Here is a 21,900-nt window from a genome sequence, read left to right as displayed (position 1 = left end):
GATTCAGTGAATGTACCTTAGCCGCAGTTCTGCATGCTCTGTGTTGTGTGGGCCGTTCGTAACGGTGTAGCACGGTAACGGCTGTAGGTGGTCTTGCTTTTGCTTTCGCTTTCTTTTTCCTTCAAAAGAACAATTAAAATAATATAAACTTAAAGTGAGTGTGTCAGCTGGGACCTCACCAGCCATGCTCTCCGAGGGCACGCGGTAGGGGCCAGGAGGTGGCTGGCGGTAGTGCAGATCCCGTTCTCTGTCCCGCACCAGGAGCCGGTGAGAGGTAATAAAGGGGAGAAGGGCTGCTTTGCAGGAGTCCAGGTCAATGTACAATGGGCATGGAGGCCAGTCCTGAAAAGTGCAGGTGGTGCCCAGGCCGAGCTCTGCAGAACAGATAAACGAGATCAGTGGTCCTCAACCAGGGGTCTGGGGCCCCCTATGGGGCCTCGAGCAGATTTCAGGGGGCCTCCAAGCAGGGCCAGCATTAGACTCGCTGGGGCCCAGGGCAGAACGCCGAAGCCCAGGCCCCTGAGCACCCGGGGCGGAAGCTGAAGCCTGAGCAATGTAGCTTCCTGGGGGCACCTGTGGCGTGGGGCCCCAGGCAAAGGCCCGGCTTGCTACCCCGTAACGCCGGCCCTAGCTTTTATATGAGAAAACCAGTTGTGGCCCAGGTGGGCCGTGGAGATTTTATAGTATATTGCAGGGGCCTCAGAAAGAAAAAGGTCTCTGACCCCCATCAGACAGACCACTCCAAGGAAAGCCAGGTGATTAACCAGACATGCTGAGCACCTCTGTTCGATCAGGCAGCTTTCTATTGCACCCCTCCTATGCCGGCTGCATGGGTCCCAGGGGCCAGCGGAGCAGTGGGAATCGGTGAAGAGCTGGCTGGCTGCATGATGCTGATTTGTTCTGTTTCTAGCTTCTAGATTGCAGCTACAGTGACATCAAATATTTCCCTAGTGTTACTTTTCCATAAAGCAAATTGCTCTTGTCGTAACTGCAGTTTAGCCTGGGATCAAGCCTGGGCAGCGGTGCGAGTGGAATCCATTTCTTACTGGTACGGAGGTAGCCATGGGGGTCACGTGACCCCCCACGTGACTCTGCCCTGCCCCCAGCCTGGGGACCCCACGCTCTCCCCGTCCCCTCCCCATGATCCACCCCCCTTACCTGGGGGCGGGGCTCTGTCCTCCTCCCGCTGCGCCTTCGGAACCACAGCGGTGAACGGAGCAGAACGTGGGGCCACGGGGCAGGGCCACGGGGCGGGGCCACAGGGCAGGGCCACGCCCGCAGCTCCTCCGGCGCGGCTGTATCGCCCCCAGCCCTTCCCCGCAGGGCCTCTTCCGTCTGAACAGCAGCCGGCCCTGCCAGAGGACAGGGCTGGGGGGTGGCCCAGCAGCCGTGCCGGAGGAGCCGGCAGCGTGGGGCCACCCAGTGCCCTGACGTTCTCCCTGCCCCGCTGCGGTCAGGGCCCGCCCAGGAACTGCAGCGGGGAAAGCAGCAGACTCCTGACAGCAACGCCGGCGGCTGTAATGCCCCTGCCCTGTCCTCCAGCCGGCCACTGTCAGACGGAGGAGCCCTGCGGGGAAGGGCTGGGGGTGGCACAGCTGCCCGCCCAGTGCCCTGCCACGTCCTGCTGCTCCTCGTTCCGGAACGCCATATCTGCTGTAAATACCTTGCTGGTACGGCGGACCGGACCGCCCTACTTGCACTGCTGAGCCTGGGAAAAATAATGGAAAAGCTGAGGAGGGATTGAGTTGATTAAAGAATTAATGGATGTGAATATAATTAATGCCAGACAGCACGGTTTTATGGAACATGGGTCTTGTCCAACAACCGGAGTACATAAGGACAGCCACACTGGGTCGCACCAAAGGTCCATCTAGCCCAGTCTCCTGTCTTCCGACCGTGGCCAGTGCGTGCTTCTGGCAGTCAGAGGTTTGGTGACACCCAGAGCATGGGGTGGCATTCCTGCCCATCTTGACTAATAGCCATTGATGGACCTATCCTCCATGAACTTGTCTAATTCTTTTTTGAACACAGCTATACTTTTGGCCTTCACAACATCCTCTGGCAAGGAGTTCCACAGGTTGACTGTGCGTTGTGTGAAGAAATACTTCCTTTTGTTTGTGTTAAACCTGCTGCCTGTTCATTTCATTGGGTGGCCCCTAGTTCTTGTGCTATGAGAAGGAGTAAATAGCACTTCCTTATCTACTTTCTCCACACCAGTCATGATTTTATAGACTTCTATCATACCCCCACCAACCCCCGTCATCTCCTTTCCAAGCTGAAAAGTCCCCGTTTTATTAATCTGTCCTCATATGGAGACTATTCCATCCCCCTAATCATTTTGTTTCTCTTCTTTGCACCTAAGATATTGAATTCTTTGATGAGATTACAAATTACTATGTAAACGTTAGACTTTTGTAGGAGATTTGACTTAGTACCACATGGCACTCTTATTAAAAAATAGCACTATACAATGTCAACAGAGCACATGTTAACTGGTTTAAGAACTAGCTAACTGATAGATCTCAAAAAGTAGCCATCAATGGGGATTCAGCAGCAAATGGGGGTGTTTCTAGTGAGGTTCCACAGGGATCAGTATGAGGCCCCACACTATTCAACACTTTCATCAGTGATCTGCAAGTAAATATAAAATCCCGGTTGATAAAATTTGTGGATAACAGAGGTTGGCAGGAGGACAACAGGGCAGTCATACAGTGCAATCTGGATCACTTGCTTAAGTGCGCCCATTCAAACCAAACACATTTTACAACAGCCAAAGGCAAGGTCTTATACATTTAGGAACAAGGAACGCGGACCGTACCTACAGATGGGGGAACTGGATCCTGACTCTGAAAAGGGTCTAGGGGTGAGAGTGGACAAGAGACTGTACCCGAGCTCCCAGAGTGTTGCTGTGGCAAACAGGGCTAATGCGACCCTTGGATGTATAAACGGAGGAGTGGTGAGTGGGGCAGGGGGGGGATTTCACCCTGGTATACAGCACTGGTGAGACTGATGCTGGAATACTGTGTCCAGTGCTGGTGTCCACATTTCAAAAAGGGTGTTGGGCAGAAAAGAGCCACAAAAACGACTCAGCTGAAGAAAATGTGAGAGACTGAAAGAGTTCCATCTCTTTATGGAAAGGGAGCCTGAGCAGGGACTTGGTTACAGCCTGGAAGTACCTTTCTGGGGAGAAAACACCAGGTACCTAGCAGGCTCTTTAATCCTGCAGAGAGAATCATCACAAGAACTAATGGCTGGAAGCTGAAGCCAGACAAATTCAAATGAGAAATGAGACATGAATTTACAACAGTGAGAGGCTTAACCCTGGAAACAAAGGGTCAAGGCAGTGGTGGATTCTCTAGTTCCTGATGTCTCCAGATCCAGACGGCCTGCCTTGTGGGAGATAGACAATAACATACAAGCGGCAAAGAGTCCTGTGGCACCTGATAGACTAACAGACGTATTGGAGCATGAGCTTTCGTGGGTGAATACCCACTTCGTCAGATGCATGTGACGTCTGTTAGTCTATCAGGTGCCACAGGACTCTGCCGCTTTTACAGATCCAGACTAACATGGCCACCCTCTGATGAATAACATACAAGTTATTGCATTGCATTTAGTAAAATACAAGTTACCGGGTCAATACAGAGGTAACTGGATGGTGTTTAATGGCCTGTGAGATGCATGAGGTCAGACTAAGATTGGTGGTTTTCAACCTGTGGTTCGTGGACGCCTGAGGGGGCTACAGAGTGTCTAAGATTTCCAAAGAGGCCCTCACCTCCATTCGGAATTTTTTAGGGGGCCACAAATGAAAAAAGGTTGAAAACCACTGGACTAGCTGCTTGAATGGTCCCTTCTGGCTTTAACAGTAACCAACCTTTACCACTGCTCCTGCTAGCCCCAGCTACACAGCGCTGGCCCGACTGGTGGGGGAGACAGAACCGTTCTAACACTCTCCCGATCTAGCCCTCAGTCCACTCTGACATGGCTCCACGATTCAGTCACGTCGCTCAGCCCTAGTTCTACAGGGGCCCCCCAACGCACGTTGTGCCACAGACTCCCAACAGTTGGGGAAGTTCAGAGGTGAATCTGGATCCAATCTCCACAGCTCCAGCTCGAAGTGAAATAACTCTGCTTCTCCAGCCCAGGATCTCGGGGCACTTGACAGAAGTGAATACAACGAGAGCTTCACAAGTCACCACTCTCCTCTGAGTGCTATGAGAAAGGTCAGTATTATCTCCGTTTTACAAGCGGGAAACTGAGACACAGAGAGGTGATGTGAGTTTCCCATGGTCATCCAGCAAGAGCGTGGCAGAGCCAGAAAGAGAACCCAGATGTCCTGAGCCTGGTCTTGTATCTTTAACCACGAGACCATTACGATCTCAGCATCCTGTCTCCAGAGCCTTCTACAAAGAAGGACCCTGCTGCATTTATAGTGCTGCAGCGCCCAACAGTGCAGCATGTGTGGTGGGTGCAGTCCTGCAAGGCTGGCTAAGGGAAGAGGAGATCCGGCCGCCCCTGATGCCCTCACGATGCCTAACCATATAATAATACCATCATCTTACTATTATGCATGCAACTGAGGCAGTACTATGCACCAACTAAATCTCAGGCAACCACACTAATTTTTCATACTTTCATGAAATGTCTATATGTTCATTGTGTGCGGGAGAGGTTTGTACGTGCAACCGCGGTGTGTGTTGGGGGCCCGTGGTGTGTTAACAAACCGTGGTGCATGGTTGCTTTCACTATTCTATCTGTGGGTAGCATGGATTGAAGTAGGTCTTTCTGTGTGGATTTACAGGTGGCAAGATACCTGGACAGCCAAGAGTAAAGTATTCGGGTGGTTTATGGTCACTGGTGATTTGAAATTCTTTGTCATGGATGAAGAAGATTGTCTGAGATTTTCAACTTGTGTCACGAGAGGAGCAGCGTTAAGGTTGTTTTGATGTGTGTTTGCATTTGAGAGTGGTGGAAGAGGCACCTGTGTGGAATGGGGCTGGGTGAAGCTGGAACAGTCTAAAAGTTGTTGTTCTGTGAATAATACGATTTATGTTAGAATAGCACCTAGCAGCCCTAGTCATGGGCCAGGAGCTCAGTGTGCTAGGCACTGTACAAACACAGACCATAAAGACAGTCCCTGCCCCACAGAGCTGACAATCTAGGTGTAAGACAAGAGACACCAGATGGCTACACACCATGAGAATGGCCACACTGGGTCCGACCAATGGTCCATCTAGTCCAGTGTCCTGTCTTCTGACAAAAAGAAAAGGAGTACTTGTGGCACCTTAGAGACTAACCAATTTATTTGAGCATAAGCTTTCGTGAGCTACAGCTCACGAAAGCTTATGCTCAAATAAATTGGTTAGTCTCTAAGGTGCCACAAGTACTCCTTTTCTTTTTGCAAATACAGACTAACACGGCTGCTACTCTGAAACCTGTCTTCTGACAGTGGCCAGTGCCTAATGCTTCAAAGGGAATGAACAGAACAGGGCAATCATTGAGTGAGCCATCCTCTGTCGTCCAGTCCCAGCTTCTGGCAGTCAGAGGTTTAGGGACACCCAGAGCATGGGGTTGCATCCCTGCCCATCCTGGCTAATAGCCATTGATGGACCTACCCTCCAGGAACTTATCTAGTTCTTTTTTTAACCCCATTATGGTTTTGGCCTTCACAACATCCTCTAGCAATGAGTTCCACAGGTTGACTGTGCGTTGTGTGAAAAAATATTTCCTTTTGTTTGTTTTAAACCTGCTGCCCCATTAATTTCATTGGGTGGCCCCTCGTTCTTGTGTTATGAGAAGGAGTAAATAACACTTCCTTATTCACTTTCTCCACTCCATTAATGATTTTATAGTCATAGAATATCAGGGTTGGAAGGGACCTCAGGAGGTCATCTAGTCCTCTATCATATCCCCCCTTAGCCGTCTCTTTTCCAAGCTGAAAAGCCCCAGTCTTATTAACCTCTCCTTATACAGAAGCTGTTCCATTCCCTTAATCATTTTTGTTGCCCTTCTCTGCACTTTTTCCAATTCTAATATCTCTTTTTTGAGATGGGGCGACGAGAACTACACGCAGTATTCAAGATGTGGCCATACCATGGATTTATATAGAGGCAATATGCTATTTTCTGTCTTATTAGCTATCCCTGTCCTAATGGTTCCCAACGTTCTGTTCACTTTTTTGACTGCCACTGCACATTGAATGGCTGTTTTCAGAGAACGATCCACAATGACTCCAAGGTCTCTTTCTTGGGTGGTAACAGCTAATTTAGACCCCATCATTTTATATGTAGAGTTGGGATTATGTTTTCCAATGTGCATTACTTTGCATTTATCAGCATTGAATTTCATCTGCCATTTTGTTGCCCAGTCACCCAGTTTCATGAGATCCCTTTGTAGCTCTTCGCAGTCTGCCTGGGACTTAACTATCTTGAGTAGTTTTGTATTGTCTGCAAACTTTGACACCTCACTGTTTGCCCCTTTTTTCCAGATCATTTATGAATATGTTGAACAGCACAGACCCAAGTACAAATCCTTGGGAGGCCCTGCTATTTACCTCTCTCCACTGTGAAAATTGACCATTATTCCTACTCTTTGTTTCCTGTCTTTTTTTCAGTTACTGATCCACGAAAGGACCTTCCCTCTTATCCCATGATAGCTTACTTTGCCTAACAACCTCTTGTGAGGGACCTTGTCAAAGGCTTTCTGAAAGTCCACGTACACTATATCCACTGGATCACCCTTGTTCCCATGTTCGTTGACCCCCTCAAAGAATTCCAATAGATTGGTGAGGCATGATTTCCCTTTACAAAAGCGGTGTTGGTTCTTCCCCAACAAATCATGTTCTTCTATGTGTCTGATCATTCTGTTCCTTACTGTTGTTTCAACCAATGTGCCTGGTACTGAAGTTAGGCTTACTGGCCTGTAATTGCCAGGATCGCTTCTGGAGTCTTTTTTAAAAATTGGTGTCACATTAGCTGTCCTCCAGTCATCTCAGTGATAGGTTACATACCATAGTTAGCAGTTCTACAATTTCAAGTGTGAATTCCTTCGAAACTCTTGGGTGAATATCATCTGGTCCTGGTGACTTATTACGCTTAAATTTATCAATTTGTTCCAAAACCTCTTCTATTGACACCTTAATCTGCAACAGTTCCTCAGATTTATCACCTGCAAAGAATGGCTCAGGTGTGGGAATCTCCTCACATCCTCAGCTGTGCAGACAGATGGAAAGAATTCATTTAGCTTCTCCTCAATGGCCTTGTCTTCCCTGAGTGCTCCTTTAGCACCTCGATTATCCAGTAGCCCCACTGCAGGCCTCTAGCTTCTGATATACTTTTTAAAAATTGCTGTTAATTTTTGTGTCTTGCTACTTGTTCTTTAAATTCTTTTTTGGCCTGACTAATTATACTTGCCTGGCCAGAGTTTATGCTCCTTTTTATTTACCTCACTAGGATTTGACTTCCAGTTTTTAAAAAATGCCTTTTTGTCTCTAACCACCTCTTTTACTCTGGTGTTTCACCATGGTGTCATTTTTTATTTTTATTTTGGTCCTCTTACTGCTTTTTTTTATTTGGGGTGTGTAGATATAGTTTGAGCCTCTATTATGGTGTTTTTTTAAAAAGTTTCCATGCAGCTTGCAGGCATTTCACTCTTGTGACAGTTCCTTTTAATTACCGTTTAACTAGCCTCCTCGTTTTTATGTCATTCCCCTTTTTTTAAGTTGAATGATACTGTGGTGAGTTTCTTTGGTATTTTCCTCCTACTAGGATGTTAAATTTAACTACATTATGGTCACTATTACTGAGCAGTTCAGCTCTATTCATCTCTGGGACCAGATCCTGTTTGCCACTTAAGACCAAATCAAGAATTGCCTCTCTCCCCTTGGGGATTCCAAGACTAGCTGCTCTAAGAAGCTGTCGTTAATGGTGTCTAGAAATTTTGTCTCTGCATCCCGTCCTGAGGTGACATGTGTCCAGTCCATATGGGGACAGCTGAAATCCCCCATTATTGTTGGGTTTTCTGTTTTTGTAGCCTCTCTAATCTCCCTGAGCATTTCACAGTCACTAACACCATCCTGGTCAGGTGATTGGAAGTATATTCCTACCGCTATATTCTTATTACTAGAGCTTGGAATTTCTATCCATCCAGATTCAGTCTGATTCATTTAAAGATGTTTACTATATTTGACTCTATGATTTCTTTCACATACAGTGCCACTCCCCCACCCGCATGACCTACTCTTTCCTGTCTGGGCTTTACTAGAGGTCTTCCTTAGTGGAGTTAGACGTGACTGGACCTTAGCCCTTACCTGAGAGCTTGCTCAGCTCTTCACTGAAAGGGCCAAAGAGCTTTTCTCCACAGTGGGTTTCAGGGGCTCAGTTAAACAGCTGTTACCAAAACCAGATCATAGCCTTTTAACCGGTTTGAATAAAACTCCTTCCTCTTTCCATTCCTCACGTTCGCTTCCTTGGTGTTTTGGTGCCATCGCCCGGCGGCGCGCCCAGGACCACAGGGCCGGCCAGCCCGACTGCGCAGTGTCCCGCCAGCAGAAACACGCCTCGGGCCTCCTGCTCCCTCCCAGAGAAGCGAGACGCGTGCACAAGCCCCGCTCCCCCGGGGCAGGTCCCCCTCGGGGCTGTGTGGGAGCCGCGGGCGGGTACGAGGTGGGCCGGAGGCGCCTTTCCCCGCTGCAGCAGCCCCGTCCCCAGGCGGGCGCTTGCGCTGCGGAGGGCCCCGGGGCGCGACCCTCGCTGCCGGCCGCCCGGCCAGCCTGGGTGCCGGGCCCTGCTCGGGCCGAGCCCGGCGAGCTCCGGGGCCAGGCGGGCGGAGGCGGCGCCGCGCTACGGGCTGCCGGGAGCTGTAGTTTTTTCTCCCTCCCGCAGCAGGGGGTTGCCCGGGTCCCCCCGCGCGGCTCCCCGGGAGAGCCGGAGACCTGCGCGCCCGAGCTCCGGCTGCGCCCCGGGCCCCGCTGCCCCGCGCGTCCCGCGCAGCGCATCCTGCGCCCGGACCGCTCCCAGCCGGGGGCGCGCCGCCCTTGGAGCCCGGCGCTCGCCCAGCTTGGTCCCGACGCGCCTGCCGGCCGAGCCCGGGGGACGATGCCCCGCGGGGGCCGGGCGCAGGTAGGCGCCGGCTTGGCCCGGCTCGGGGCGCAGGGAGCGGGGCGCTGCGCTCCCGGGGCCAGCCGCGCAGCGGTAGCGCGGTGACAATGGGAGCCCGGGGCCGAGCCGGGCCGGGCCGGGCCGGGCCAACAGCCCTGCCCGCGGTCTGTAGCCACCTTAGGGACCGCAGCCCGTGTGTGCCCCGCCCGGCCCGGCCCGGGGGGCGCTGGGTGGCTGAACCCGGCTGGGGCTCGGCTCTCGGGGCCGGCCCGCTGTGGGTGGGGGCCCCGGGGGCGGGGGGCAGTGTCCCCGCAAGCCCAGGGGAAGCCGAGACCGAGGGGCAGGGGGGCGCTGGGGGATCCGCGTTGGGCTCCCTCGGTTTAGCCTCGTATTACGGCCCCGGGGAAGGGGGTAGAGGGCAGGGAAGCCGCAGCCTGCTGTTCCCGGACCCGCCGGGCCGGCTGCGGGGAGGACAGAGACAGGCCAGGCCCTGGGGAAATACAGCTAACAAGGCTGCGCCTAGGAAACGGCAGGGGATCCCCCCTGAGACCCCAAACTTTCATGGGCAGGGGGCGGCCTGGGACCCCTCCGCGCCAGCAGAGGCCGAGGGGTGCCCTGGGCAGCAAATTGGACAGGGACGTGCCACGGCTAGGGGGGCCCTGGCAGGAAAGGCCAGTGCTGTTTGGAGCTGCATCTGCAGAGGCCTCCGGTCTGGGAGCCGAGGAAGGGGCCGTGCACCCCTTCGTGGATCGGGTGGGGTCGCGCTGGGCGCCGCGCCAGGGAGACCCCCTCCGAGAGTCCCACAGAAGCAACAGCAAATTATTCAGAGGCTGAAGGAAAGATTTTAATGCACGAAGTCGGGTGTGTGGAAAGGACGACGGAGGAGGGAAACGTGGTGCAGAGTGTGGGCCTGACGCAGGAAGAAGTGTTCAGACGGCACCAAGACAATCTGGACTCACAGGCCGCAGGGGCTTCTCTACAGACGAGAAAGGGCTCTTTGATCTAAAGGCAGAAGGAAAGCCAGTGGCTGGACGCTGAAGGTCGGTCGATACATTCAGGCTAGAAATAAGATGCAATTTCTGAGCAATGTGGCAATTAACCAATGGAATAATTTACCAAGGGACGTGATGAATTCGCCATCACTTGAAGTCTTTAAATCAAGACTGGATGGCTTTCTAGTAAATATGCCCTAGCTCAACCACAAGATATGGGCTTGATGCAGAAATCACTGGGAGAAGTTCTCTGGCCTATGTTGTGCAAGAGATCAGGCTAGATGATGAGACTGGTCCCTTCTGGCCTTCCAAACGATGAATCTATGAAAAAATCCTGCCCAAGAAACTCAATGGCTTTTTAAAAACCAATGACTAGCCATAGGGGATGAAGTAGTTATAAATCCAGTTGCATTTTAGTTGAGAGTGTGAAATCTTAGGTGAAAAATTAATTTGCAATGACTCATCTAGAAGCACACATCGTGTGGACAGAAAACTGCCTTGAACCCCGCAAACATAGGGCAGTGATAAGCCCTAGTGCATCGGTAGGGACTTCTGAAATTAGACCTTTAGGTTGAGATTTTCAAAGCTGCCTATGGGATTTAGACCCAGAGTCCCCACTGGGAGCTGTGTGCCTCCATGAGATGCACCAACAGGAGAATCGTCTCCATGAGGGAAGTGCTGGAAGCCCTGAGGCTCGGCACATTTCAAACTAACTTAGACAAAGCCCTAACCAGCATCGCCGGGTCACTCCTGCAGCCCTTACTGGTGAGAACTCCCCTGGATTTCAGCGGAAGTTTTGTCTGAACCCAGGCTGCAGAATCTGCCCGGCATGGTGGCCAAGACTGGACTGGCAGAGGAGGCCAGGTGCTACACAACCTCATTTCTGTTCATTTGTGTGGCCGTGCAGGATGATTTGTACACATATAAATTAGAATGAGGTTGATACTGTGGCTCTGAGTCTGTGTCCCGCTGTCTCTTGTGTGGTCATTTACACCTGGGCCAAGTGGGCGTGTAAAGCCACGCGGTCGGAGCAGTTCCATCTTACGCCCATTGTGCACTCCCTTTGCAAACGGTTACACTGGGGCAGGGCAATGCAGAGTCAGACCCTAGGCCTCACAGAGATTCTGCGGGCTGATAAAGCCAGCCAGGAGACACAGTGAACTCTGGAGTGAGGAAGCTATTGCCAGGCTAATGGGCCTTATTCAGGTGAGTCAGTTCCCACCATGCTTCAGCTTCCCCATCCACAAAACAGGGACCGTGCTACTTGCTAAATGGAGTGCTTTGGGATCGCTAGATAAAGAGCGCTCCACCTGTTACTAGAAAAGGAGGACTTGTGGCACCTTAGAGACTAACAAATTTATTTGAGCATAAGCTTTCGTGAGCTACAGCTCACTTCATCAAATGCATCCTGCTGATCATGAATAAAGAGGGATGTTTGCTCCGAAAGACCCAGGCTGGAGGGACGATCTTCGGGAAAAGTCCAAAGTATTAAAAAAATAAATACTGCAGCTGATCAGGAAGGGCCAGAGATCTTGATGCAGAAACATTTATGGAACCAAATTCCCTTTGCACAGAATCAAAAGAATTATTTGAAAGCTGCCAGGTCCCTTTGCTGTGCTCAACTGCAGATATGGAGCAAGGAGGCAGTGAGCTTAACCAAACGGTTCTGAGATGGGGACCGTGTGGACGAAGCCCTGACACTAAGCAGAAATGCTAATGGAGCGGTGTTTCCGTAGAGCACCCAGCCCCAGGGGTACCTGGAATGGGCCCTCCTGTTACAAGAAAGGGAGGTGCGCAGGCCCTTGGGTGGAATTCCCTGGGCCTTGCCTTGTCATGGACGCTTGTGGAAAGTGGATGCAAACCACGGCCACACTGCTGGGAGCTGGAAGTCGTCTTTCCTTGTGGGCTTTTCCCCTCGCTTGATTGAACCACTCTAAAGCCCATGTCTGGGGCCCTCAGCAGCCCGGAAGGTCTCCGGCAGTTTATTTGCTGGGCTGGGGCCTGGACCAGCCAGGTTAAACAGGACACAAGTGGGGTGAACCTGGCCATTCATTAATATATGAAGGGCATTTTGGAGGCAGCCGCTGCTATTGTTAATATTTCCGAGAGGGCAGTGCTCACAATGCACCGGGCACCGTGCACACAGAGAGGAGGAGATGGGCCATGTCTAAAAGGCATGCTGTGAACCCTTATCAGCCCCCTTTGTGGCATGGCTGATGTAATGTCCTCCTCTGTAACTCATGGAGTTCCAGCACTTGTGAGCCTGCTTCTGACCTGCTGTGTTTTCTAACCCGGTCGATCCGTGCGTAGCCGACGTTGTTTCTGATCAGACACACGTGTAAAACAGCCTCGGTTAGCGCTGTGACTCAGACACATGGAATATCCCCCGTCTGGATGGCAGTCAGGGCTGCCGGTGGTGGGAGGTACTGAATGGGGCCACTTGTTTTGCAGGTACCGGTGGCATTTGAGGACGTCGCCGTCTATTTCTCCCCAGAGGAGTGGGCGGAGTTAGCAGAATGGCAGCGGGAATTGTACCGAGATGTGATGAAGGAGAATTACAAGCTCATCGCCTCTTTGGGTAAAGAGACACTTCTCCTCATGTTACCGAGAGCTGGGTGGTCTGTGTAAGGCTGGTTCCTGGCACTTTCAAGGATTCCCTCTCTCCCAAGAGTGGTAAAGGATTGTTATCCTGAAAGTTCACAGACCCTTTGCAAATAGAAATGCAAAGAGCATTGTTCTTATGGAATTAATTTGCAGGTGCCCAGGAGAATTGGGAGCTCCTCCCACCCTCCCCAAAGAGGAGAGTTTCAGGCCCCAAAACTCATATATTCAATCCCCCCAAACTCAGACCTGTGGAGCTGAGGTCCCTCTACGTATCCCTTACAAGAGCATCAGTGTCACAATTGAAACACAAACGTCACAAAACCAGGAAATGCAGAGTTCAGGGGACACTTCCCACACAGCCTTAACTCTGCCCTGTGAGGGGTACCAGCACCTTGTTGTTTTAGGGGTGGGGAATATTTTTCCCCTGAGAGACCTGGGTAAAGTACAAGAAAGTAATTAGGAGAAATCCCCATTGCATCATTAGCCCCTTTACATTGTGATTGTGCAGCAGGAAAGAAGGAGGCGGGGTTCAGTGCGATCTCCATCAGCCAGCAATCCAGTAGTGCTGCCCCACCCTCGTGGAGAGGAGGCCTGCACGGGAGTGGGGCCAGGCCCAGAGATAGGGCAGGTTTCGTTGGCGAGAGGGATACGGTATTGTCATGCTCCAAGTGCCTCTTGGCATCCCAAATGGGCAGCGTTCGAGGGATGTTTCTGACACTGATTATAAAGAGAGGTTCTTATATTTCTCAGGCCACGTCTACACGATAAAATTAAGTCAATCTAACGCACACCGATGTACAGCCGCTGCAGTAATCTCCGCGCTTGTGTCGACACTTGGCTCCTTGCGCCAGCGGGGCGTGTCCGCACCAGGAGCGCTTGGGTCAGTTGTGCTGTCAGCGTGGGGCATTATGGGAAGGCTCCTGAAACCAGTGACAACACGGTGTCTGCACTTGACCTGACTACATCGACCGTGACGCTACGCCACTCGTGGAGGTGGAGTTATTAAGTCGGCGTAGTGGGACAGTTACACCGCGGAGCAAAATTTTAGTGTAGACCAGGGGCTTAAACTCAGCCAGAGCCCACCAAAGCAGAGCTCCAGTAAACATTTTCAGACCCACGGAAGCCCCAGCACCTCCCATGGGGCTGAAGCCCTGAGCCTGGCACCTGCCGTGGGGCTAAAGTCCCTGCGCCCCCTGCCCCCCACAGGGCTAAAGCCCCAAGTCACAGCACACCCCGTGGGGCTGAAGCCCCGAGCCCCGGCACCTCCTCTCATGGGGCTAAAGTTCCTTTGTGCCCCCCCACCAAGGGGCTAAAGCCCCAAACCCCCGTGGCTCTTCCGCAGGGCTAAAGTCCTGAGACCCCCTGCTACGCAGCTGAAGCCCCTAATGAGGGTGGGGGGAGCCGGGAGATAATCTCTGAGAATTGAAGCCCTGGTGTGGACCCTTCCATAATTAGGGGGCGTAAGCTGCCTTATGTCAACCCAGCTCTCTAGTGTAGACCAGGCCTCAGTAATGTAAGTTCAAAGCTACTTGGAATGCTGGCCAGTTCCCTGCCTCTCCCGACTCTGAAACATCCCCCTCGTGACTACAAATAACCAGCTTAGGTTAAAATCAGTGTGTGGCTGTCGCTGGCAGGGGTGCCGTCTGTGTAGTCACCTGGGCCAGTCATTGGGGAGTCACCAAAACAAACCCAGACAGCTTAGCCAGAGTCCATGAAAACCCTCCTGTCTGTTGCTGGCATGCTGAGCTTTGCTGGAGTGTGTCACCCTCCAGGGAGACACGGTGGGTAAGGTAATATTTTATTGGACAAACTTACTCCTACTAAGTTTGCCAGTCCCGAGGAAGGGCTCTGTGTAGCTCAAACGCTGGTCTCTGTCACCAGCAGAAGTTGATCCAATAAAAGATATTCTCACCTACCTTGTCTCTCTACTATCCTGGGACCGACACGGCTACCACAACACTGCATGGCCCTCCCGTGTCATTTACAATCCAGGTCACTGTCGGACTCGCTGCCTTTCAGGACCCAGAGAGGGTTTCAGGAATTAAGAAGCAGCTGGGGAAAGCCACTCACCCTATATGATCAGGGGGATGGAACGGCTTCCGTATGAGGAGAGATTAATAAGACTGGGACTTTTCAGCTTGGAAAAGAGACGACTGAGGGGGGATATGATAGAGGTCTGTAAAATCAGGAATGGTGTGAAGACAGTGAACAAGGAAGTGTTATTTACTCCTTTTCATAACACAAGAACTAGGGGCCACCAAATGAAATAAACAGGCAGCAGGTTTAATACAAACAAAAGGCAGTATTTCTTCACACAACACACAGTCAACCTGTGGAACTCATTGCCAGGGGATGTTGTGAAGGCCAAAAGTATAACTGGGTTAAAAAAAGAACTAGATCAGTTCCTGGAGGGTAGGTCCATCAGTGGCTGTTAGCCAAGACAGTGAGCGACGCAACCCCCGGCTCTAGGTCAGTGGTCTCCAAAGGGGGTGCGCAAGACGATTGATTGGGGGGCGCAGCAGGAGGAGAACCGCCGGAGCGGGAGAGAAAAAGGGGGCGGCCCTGAGTCCTCCGGCCCGTGGGGAGCAGGGGCAGCCGCGCAGCCAGCAGCCGGAGAGAAGCGGGACTCTGAAGGGGAAAGCGCCGCTTCTCTCCGGCCGCTGGCTGCGCAGCTCCCCTGTTCCTCCCGAGTCCTCGGGCCCGTGCTTGCAGGGCCGCATTCGAAAGGGGCTTGAGAGCTGCAGGCCAGGGCCCCGGGGCCCCCTTAGCCCAGGGCCCTGAAGCCCCTAAAGCCCCTGCGTTCCAGGTGGCCCTGCCTGCCGGGGGGGGGGGGGAGAGCTCCCAGAATCGTGGCCATGGGGGGGTGCTGCACTGCACAGAGCCACCTGCACACCCCCTGCACCAACAGGAGCTGCCCCAGGTAAGTGCTCTGCACCCCCTGCCTGCCCCAGCCCTGAGCCTCCTCCAGCACCCCCCCCGAGCGCCCTCCCGCACCCTAACTCCCTCCCAGACACGGCGCCCCACCCTGAGCGCCCTCCCGCACCCCAACTCCCTCCCAGACCCCGCGCCCCCACCCTGAGCGCCCTCTCTGTCACGGAGTCCCTGGGCGATGCTCTGGAACTGCTCCCCATGAAGCCAGGCAGGACTCTGGGGCAGTCGCCTTTCTGGGAGCAGCCTGTCTGCAGGACACACAGCTCACCCAGCTTCCACCTTCCCGGGTCTGACCTCGGAGCATTCAGCATCCTCTGCCTCTCCATGCGCTTCCCACAGCGAGTCCGCCCAGGCGGGGTCCTGGGGAAGCCAGAGGGTCCTGCTCCCCAACTTCACAGACAGACATGACTCTCAGTTTCTTGACTTTAGCAAAGCTTTTGAGACGGTCTCCCACAGTATTCTTGTCAGCAAGTTAAGGAAGTATGGGCTGGATGAATGCACTAAAAGGTGGGTAGAAAGCTGGCTAGATTGTCGGGCTCAACGGGTAGTGATCAATGGCTCCATGTCTAGTTGGCAGCCGGTATCAAGTGGAGTACCCCAAGGGTCGGTCCTGGGGCCGGTTTTGTTCAATATCTTCATAAATGATCTGGAGGATGGTGTGGATTGCACTCTCAGCAAATTTGCGGATGATACTAAACTGGGAGGAGTGGTAGATACGCTGGAGGGGAGGGATAGGATACAGAAAGACCTAGACAAATTGGAGGATTGGGCCAAAAGAAATCTGATGAGGTTCAATAAGGATAAGTGCAGGGTCCTGCACTTAGGACGGAAGAACCCAATGCACAGCTACAGACTAGGGACCGAATGGCTAGGCAGCAGTTCTGCGGAAAAGGACCTAGGGGTGACAGTGGACGAGAAGCTGGATATGAGTCAGCAGTGTGCCCTTGTTGCCAAGAAGGCCAATGGCATTTTGGGATGTATAAGTAGGGGCATAGCGAGCAGATCGAGGGACGTGATCGTTCCCCTCTATTCGACATTGTTGAGGCCTCATCTGGAGTACTGTGTCCAGTTTTGGGCCCCACACTTCAAGAAGGATGTGGATAAATTGGAGAGAGTCCAGCGAAGGGCAACAAAAATGATTAGGGGACTGGAACACATGAGTTATGAGGAGAGGCTGAGGGAGCTGGGATTGTTTAGCCTGCGGAAGAGAAGAATGAGGGAGGATTTGATAGCTGCTTTCAACTACCTGAAAGGGGGTTCCAAAGAGGATGGATCTAGACTGTTCTCAGTGGTGGCAGATGGCAGAACAAGGAGTAATGGTCTCAAGTTGCAGTGGGGGAGGTTTAGATTGGATATTAGGAAAAACTTTTTCACTAAGAGGGTGGTGAAACACTGGAATGCGTTACCTAGGGAGGTGGTAGAATCTCCTTCCTTAGAGGTTTTTAAGGTCAGGCTTGACAAAGCCCTGGCTGGGATGATTTAACTGGGAATGGGTCCTGCTTCGAGCAGGGGGTTGGACTAGATGACCTTCTGGGGTCCCTTCCAACCCTGATATTCTATGATTCTATGATTCAGCCAGCCAGTAAAACAGAAGGTTTATCAGACGACAGGAACATGGTCTAAAACAGAGCTTGCAGGTGCAGAGAACAGGACCCCTCAGCTGGGTCCATTTTGGGGGGCAGTGAGCCAGACAACCCCGTCTGCACTTCACTCCATGTCCCAGCCAGCCCCAAACTGAAAACTCCCTCCAGCCCCCCCTCCTCTGGGCTTTGTCCCTTTTCCCAGGCCGGGAGGTCACCTGATTTCTTTGTTCTCCAACCCTTTAGCTCTCACCTTGCAGGGGGGAAGGGCCCAGGCCATCAGTTGCCAGGAAACAGGGTGTCGGCCATTCTCTGCGTCCAGACCCCTGCACACACCTGCTCTCTAGGGCTCTGCAATGATCATACACCCTTACCCCACCACCTAGATACTTAAGGACTGCCTAGGGGAAACTGAGGCACCCCCACAATATTCGGAGGAAACATTAAGAACAGTCCCATTTCATCACACTCCCGCACCCTAACTCCCTCCCAGACCCCGCGCCTCACCCTGAGCGCCCTCCCGCACCCCAACTCCCTCCCAGACCCCGCACCCCACCCTGAGCGCCCTCCCGCACCCCAACTCCCTCCCAGACCCCGCGCCCCACCTTGAGCGCCCTCCCGCACCCTAACTCCCTCCCAGACCCCGCGCCCCACCCTGAGCGCCCTCCCGCACCCTAACTCCCTCCCAGACCCCGCGCCCCCACCCTGAGCGCCCTCCCGCACCCTAACTCCCTCCCAGACCCCGCGCCCCACCCTGAGCGCCCTCCCGCACCCTAACTCCCTCCCAGACCCCGCGCCCCACCCTGAGCGCCCTCCCGCACCCTAACCCCCTCCCAGACCCCACGCCCCACCCTGAGCGCCCTCCCGCACCCTAACCCCCTCCCAGACCCCACGCCCCACCCTGAGCGCCCTCCCGCACCCTAACTCCCTCCCAGACCCCGCGCCCCACCCTGAGCGCCCTCCTGCACCCTAACTCCCTCCCAGACCCCGCGCCCCACCCTGAGCGCCCTCCCGCCCCTTAACTCCCTCCCAGACCCCGCGCCCCACCCTGAGCGCCCTCCCGCCCCTTAACTCCCTCCCAGACCCCGCGCCCCACCCTGAGCGCCCTCCCGCCCCCTAACTCCCTCCCAGACCCCGCGCCCCCATGCTGAGCGCCCGCTGTATCACAAAGTGTTAAACCAAGATTTTCAAAAATAATAAAGCGTATTCAATCACATTGCTCTCACTAAAAATATTATTATTAATAATAAACTTGTTTTAGTGACAGCAAAAAGTTTTTTTATACCGTTAATAAATAAAATAAAAAAATATTTAAAAAATATTGTTTATTTCATCTTTATCTCATCATTTTTTAATTTCTGTGTTTTGTGTATGTTTTATCATTTACACACTATATCAGTACAGTAGTACATGTCTATAATTTATACATAAATAAATATACATATATTGGGGGTGCTTGCTAAAAATTTTTACTGATGGGGTGCACGATCAAAAGTGTTTGGAGACCACTGCTCTGGGTGTCCCTAAGCCTCTGACTGCCAGAAGCTGGGAATGGGCGACAGGGGATGGATCACTTAATAACTGCCCTGTCCTGTTCGTTCCCTCTGGGGCACCTGGCACTGGCCGCTATGGGAAGACAGGAGACTGGGTGAGATGGACCTTTGGTCTGACCGTTCTTATGTTCTTCTGAGCCCGTCTCATTGACCTGTGGTTTTTGCCTCCTGCACAGGGTGCCGGGGTGCCAAACCAGAGATCATCTGTCAGATGGAGCGTGGGGAGGAGCCATGTGTGGGGGAGCCCCAGGGCTGGAGAGAGAGGAGACCCCAGAGCCCCTGCTCAGGTGAGTCAGGAAGGAAACACCCTAAGAACAGAGCCCATCCCATGACTCTTGTTTAGTGTTAGGAGTTTGCCTTTGTTCCAGCGGAAGAAGTGATGTCTGGACTCTCTCCTCTCTCCAGCAGGTGTTGGCAGCACCGTTAAAAAGGAGGAGCAGGAAGAGGGATGTCTTGGTCAGGAAGATCCCGAAGCACCGGCACCACCAGGGACCGTGTCCGGAATAATGGGGGAGAAAGGTCTCCAGCTCTTGGGACTAAAGAGCTGCAAGAGAGAAAGCTTGTCCCGCCGGAAGCAAAGAACCCAGGCCGGAGACCCTCAGGGAAGACGAACCGGGAGGGTGCTAGAGAGGCCTCATGCATGCCCGGACTGTGAGAAGAGCTTCAAGGACAAGACGGCTCTGATAATCCACCAGCGGATCCATACGGGCGAGAAGCCCTTTCCCTGTGCTGAGTGCGGGAAGCGCTTCACACAGAAGCAGCACCTCGTCAGCCACCAGCGCACCCACACCGGGGAGCGCCCCTTCTCCTGCGCCCAGTGCGGCAGCAGCTTCCGGCTGAGGAAGGTCTTCCTGACCCACCAGCGGGTCCACGCCGGGGAGCTGCCCTTCACCTGCGGTGAGTGTGGGAAGATCTTCAACCACAAGCACCACCTGATCACGCACCGCCGCACCCACACGGGCGAGCGCCCCTTCCCCTGCACCCAGTGCGGCAAGCGCTTCACCCAGAAGCACCATCTGCTGAGCCACCAGCGTAGCCACACGGGCAACCGGCCCTTCTCCTGCGCCCAGTGCGGGAAGAGCTTCAAGGACAAGACGCCGCTGAGCATCCACCAGATCGTGCACACCGGGGAGAAGCCGTTCTCCTGTGAGGCTTGCGGGAAGATTTTCAGCCACAAGCACCACCTGGTGATCCACCGGAGAACCCACACCGGGGAGAAGCCCTTCACCTGCGCCGAGTGCGGCAAGCGCTTCACACAGAAGCACCATCTCGTCAGCCACCAGCGCATCCACACCGGGGAGCGCCCCTTCGCCTGCTCCCACTGCGGGAGGAGCTTCAAGGACAAGATCACCCTGAAGCTGCACGTCAGGCTGCACACCGGGGAACGGCCCTTCGCCTGTGCCGAGTGTGGGGAGCGCTTCCGCCTCAGGAAGGTGCTGCTCACCCACCAGCGGGTGCACACGGGGCAGGCCCCGCTGATATGCACCGAGTGCGGGAAGAGCTTCAATCACATGCAGCGCATGGCCATGCACCAGACGAGCCACCACGCCCAGCCGGGGCCGTTCCGGAGAGCTCAGCGCAGGGAGAGCTGCTTGGGGAAACCACAGCTCCTCGTGCACCCGCAAGGCCAGCCCGCTGGCTGCTCGGCACACACAGCGACCTTCCAGCCGCATGCACCTGGGGGTTCCCCCTGCCGAACAGGCAGAGAAAGTCCTGGGCCTGACAAACCACCTTCTGCACAATTATACACGGAGCCGGCCCCGCGGGATCGCCCAGAAGAAACCATCTGACTGCTGGGAGCAGGGAAAGCGTCCCTCACGAGCGCAGTCTGAACGCCCCCCGCCCCCATCCCCGGTCCTGTGCGATGGGTGTCGTTAATCCAGCGCTCGCCCTCTGCAGCACGGCACCGGTGTGAGACAGAAACCAAAGACAGCCAGGCTGTCCCTGAGTTTTCCTGGAAACGGTCAGCGCTCGTCAGCGGGAGAGACGCTTCGCCCTCAAAGGGGGCTGCGGAGACTTGCTTAGGGCTGCGTGAACCTGCATCAGGCAGCCAAGGAGCGTCCTGGTGGCCGGCGTTCCGCTTGCCCTGCCTGAGACCCAGCAGAGCGAGAAGGAAAATATTTAGCACTTATGCAGCAGATTAGCAGCCAGCTGCCCAGTGAGAGACACATGGAGGGCTGCGGAAAGTGGGAGTCTCTGTTGTAGGACATGCGCCGACAGAGGTGTCACCGCGTGGTAGAACTAGAGATGGACAAGCCCTGTTAGGTCATTCGGTCCCTCTCCCAGGGGCTAGCATTGGATTGTTTCCCTTCAGCACATCTCCAGCCCCTTGTCCAGTCCAGTTCCAAGCGGTGGGGCTCCCACCCCGTCCCTTGGCTGACACCCCCCCGCCAATGCATCTCGCTGCCAGGAAATTACTCCTGAGATTCAGTCCACGGCTTGCCTTTCTCTGTTACATCCCATTCTTCCTAGTCATGCCCAGGTGCCAGTCGTGAATAATCATCCCTCTTTGGTTTGTACGCGCTACGTATCCATAGACTGTCAAAAGATACTGTTAAAGCAGGGCTGTCGCTCAATCACAGTTAACTCATGCGATTAACTCAAAACAAATTAATTTGATTAAAAAAATTAATCGCGATGAACTGCCGTTTTAATCGCACTGTTAATAATAGAATGCCAGTTTAAAGTTATTATAACTATTTTGGATGTTTTTCTGTATTTTCAAATATATTGGTTTCAGTTACAACACAGAATACAAAGTGTACAGCGCTCACTGCGAAAAAGAAACAAAAGAAATGGTATTTTTCAATTCACCTCATACAAGTACTGTCGTGCAGACTCTATTGTGGAAGCATGTCCTCTGAAATGGTGGTCAAAGCATGAAGGGGCATACGAATTTTTAGCATTCTGGCATGTAAATACCTTGCAATGCCGGCTACAAAAGTGCCATGCGAACGCCTGTTCCCACTTTCAGGTGACGCTGTAAATAAGAAGCAGGCAGCATTATCTCCTGCAAATGTAAACACACTTGTTTGTCTGAGCGATTGGCTGAACAAGAAGTAGGACTGAGTGGACATGTAGGCTCTAAAGTTTTACATTGTTTTATTTTTGAGTGCAGTTATGTAAAAAAAACAATTCTACA

The 21,900-nt window shown here is 53.3% G+C and overlaps 1 protein-coding gene across 1 annotated transcript; it reads left to right on the top strand.

The window, feature by feature from the left end:
- Positions 1-184: 184 nt before the first annotated feature.
- On the top strand, positions 185-21,460 carry LOC311516812 (uncharacterized protein; the record flags this gene model as incomplete). The annotated part of the gene is made up of 5 exons (XM_084621146.1): positions 185-204; positions 8,582-9,119; positions 12,542-12,668; positions 18,935-19,045; positions 19,167-21,460. 5 exons carry the CDS (start codon positions 185-187, stop codon positions 20,546-20,548), a joined length of 2,178 nt encoding a protein of 725 aa, XP_084477272.1. The 3' UTR covers positions 20,549-21,460.
- Between the last annotated feature and the right edge of the window lie 440 nt (positions 21,461-21,900).

Source organism: Lepidochelys olivacea, assembly GCF_965140295.1.
Source record: "Lepidochelys olivacea isolate rLepOli2 genome assembly, chromosome: 2".
NCBI classification, from domain to species: Eukaryota; Metazoa; Chordata; order Testudines; family Cheloniidae; genus Lepidochelys; species Lepidochelys olivacea.
Note: the sequence above shows the minus strand (reverse complement) of the source record. Positions and strands in the feature narration are given on the sequence as shown.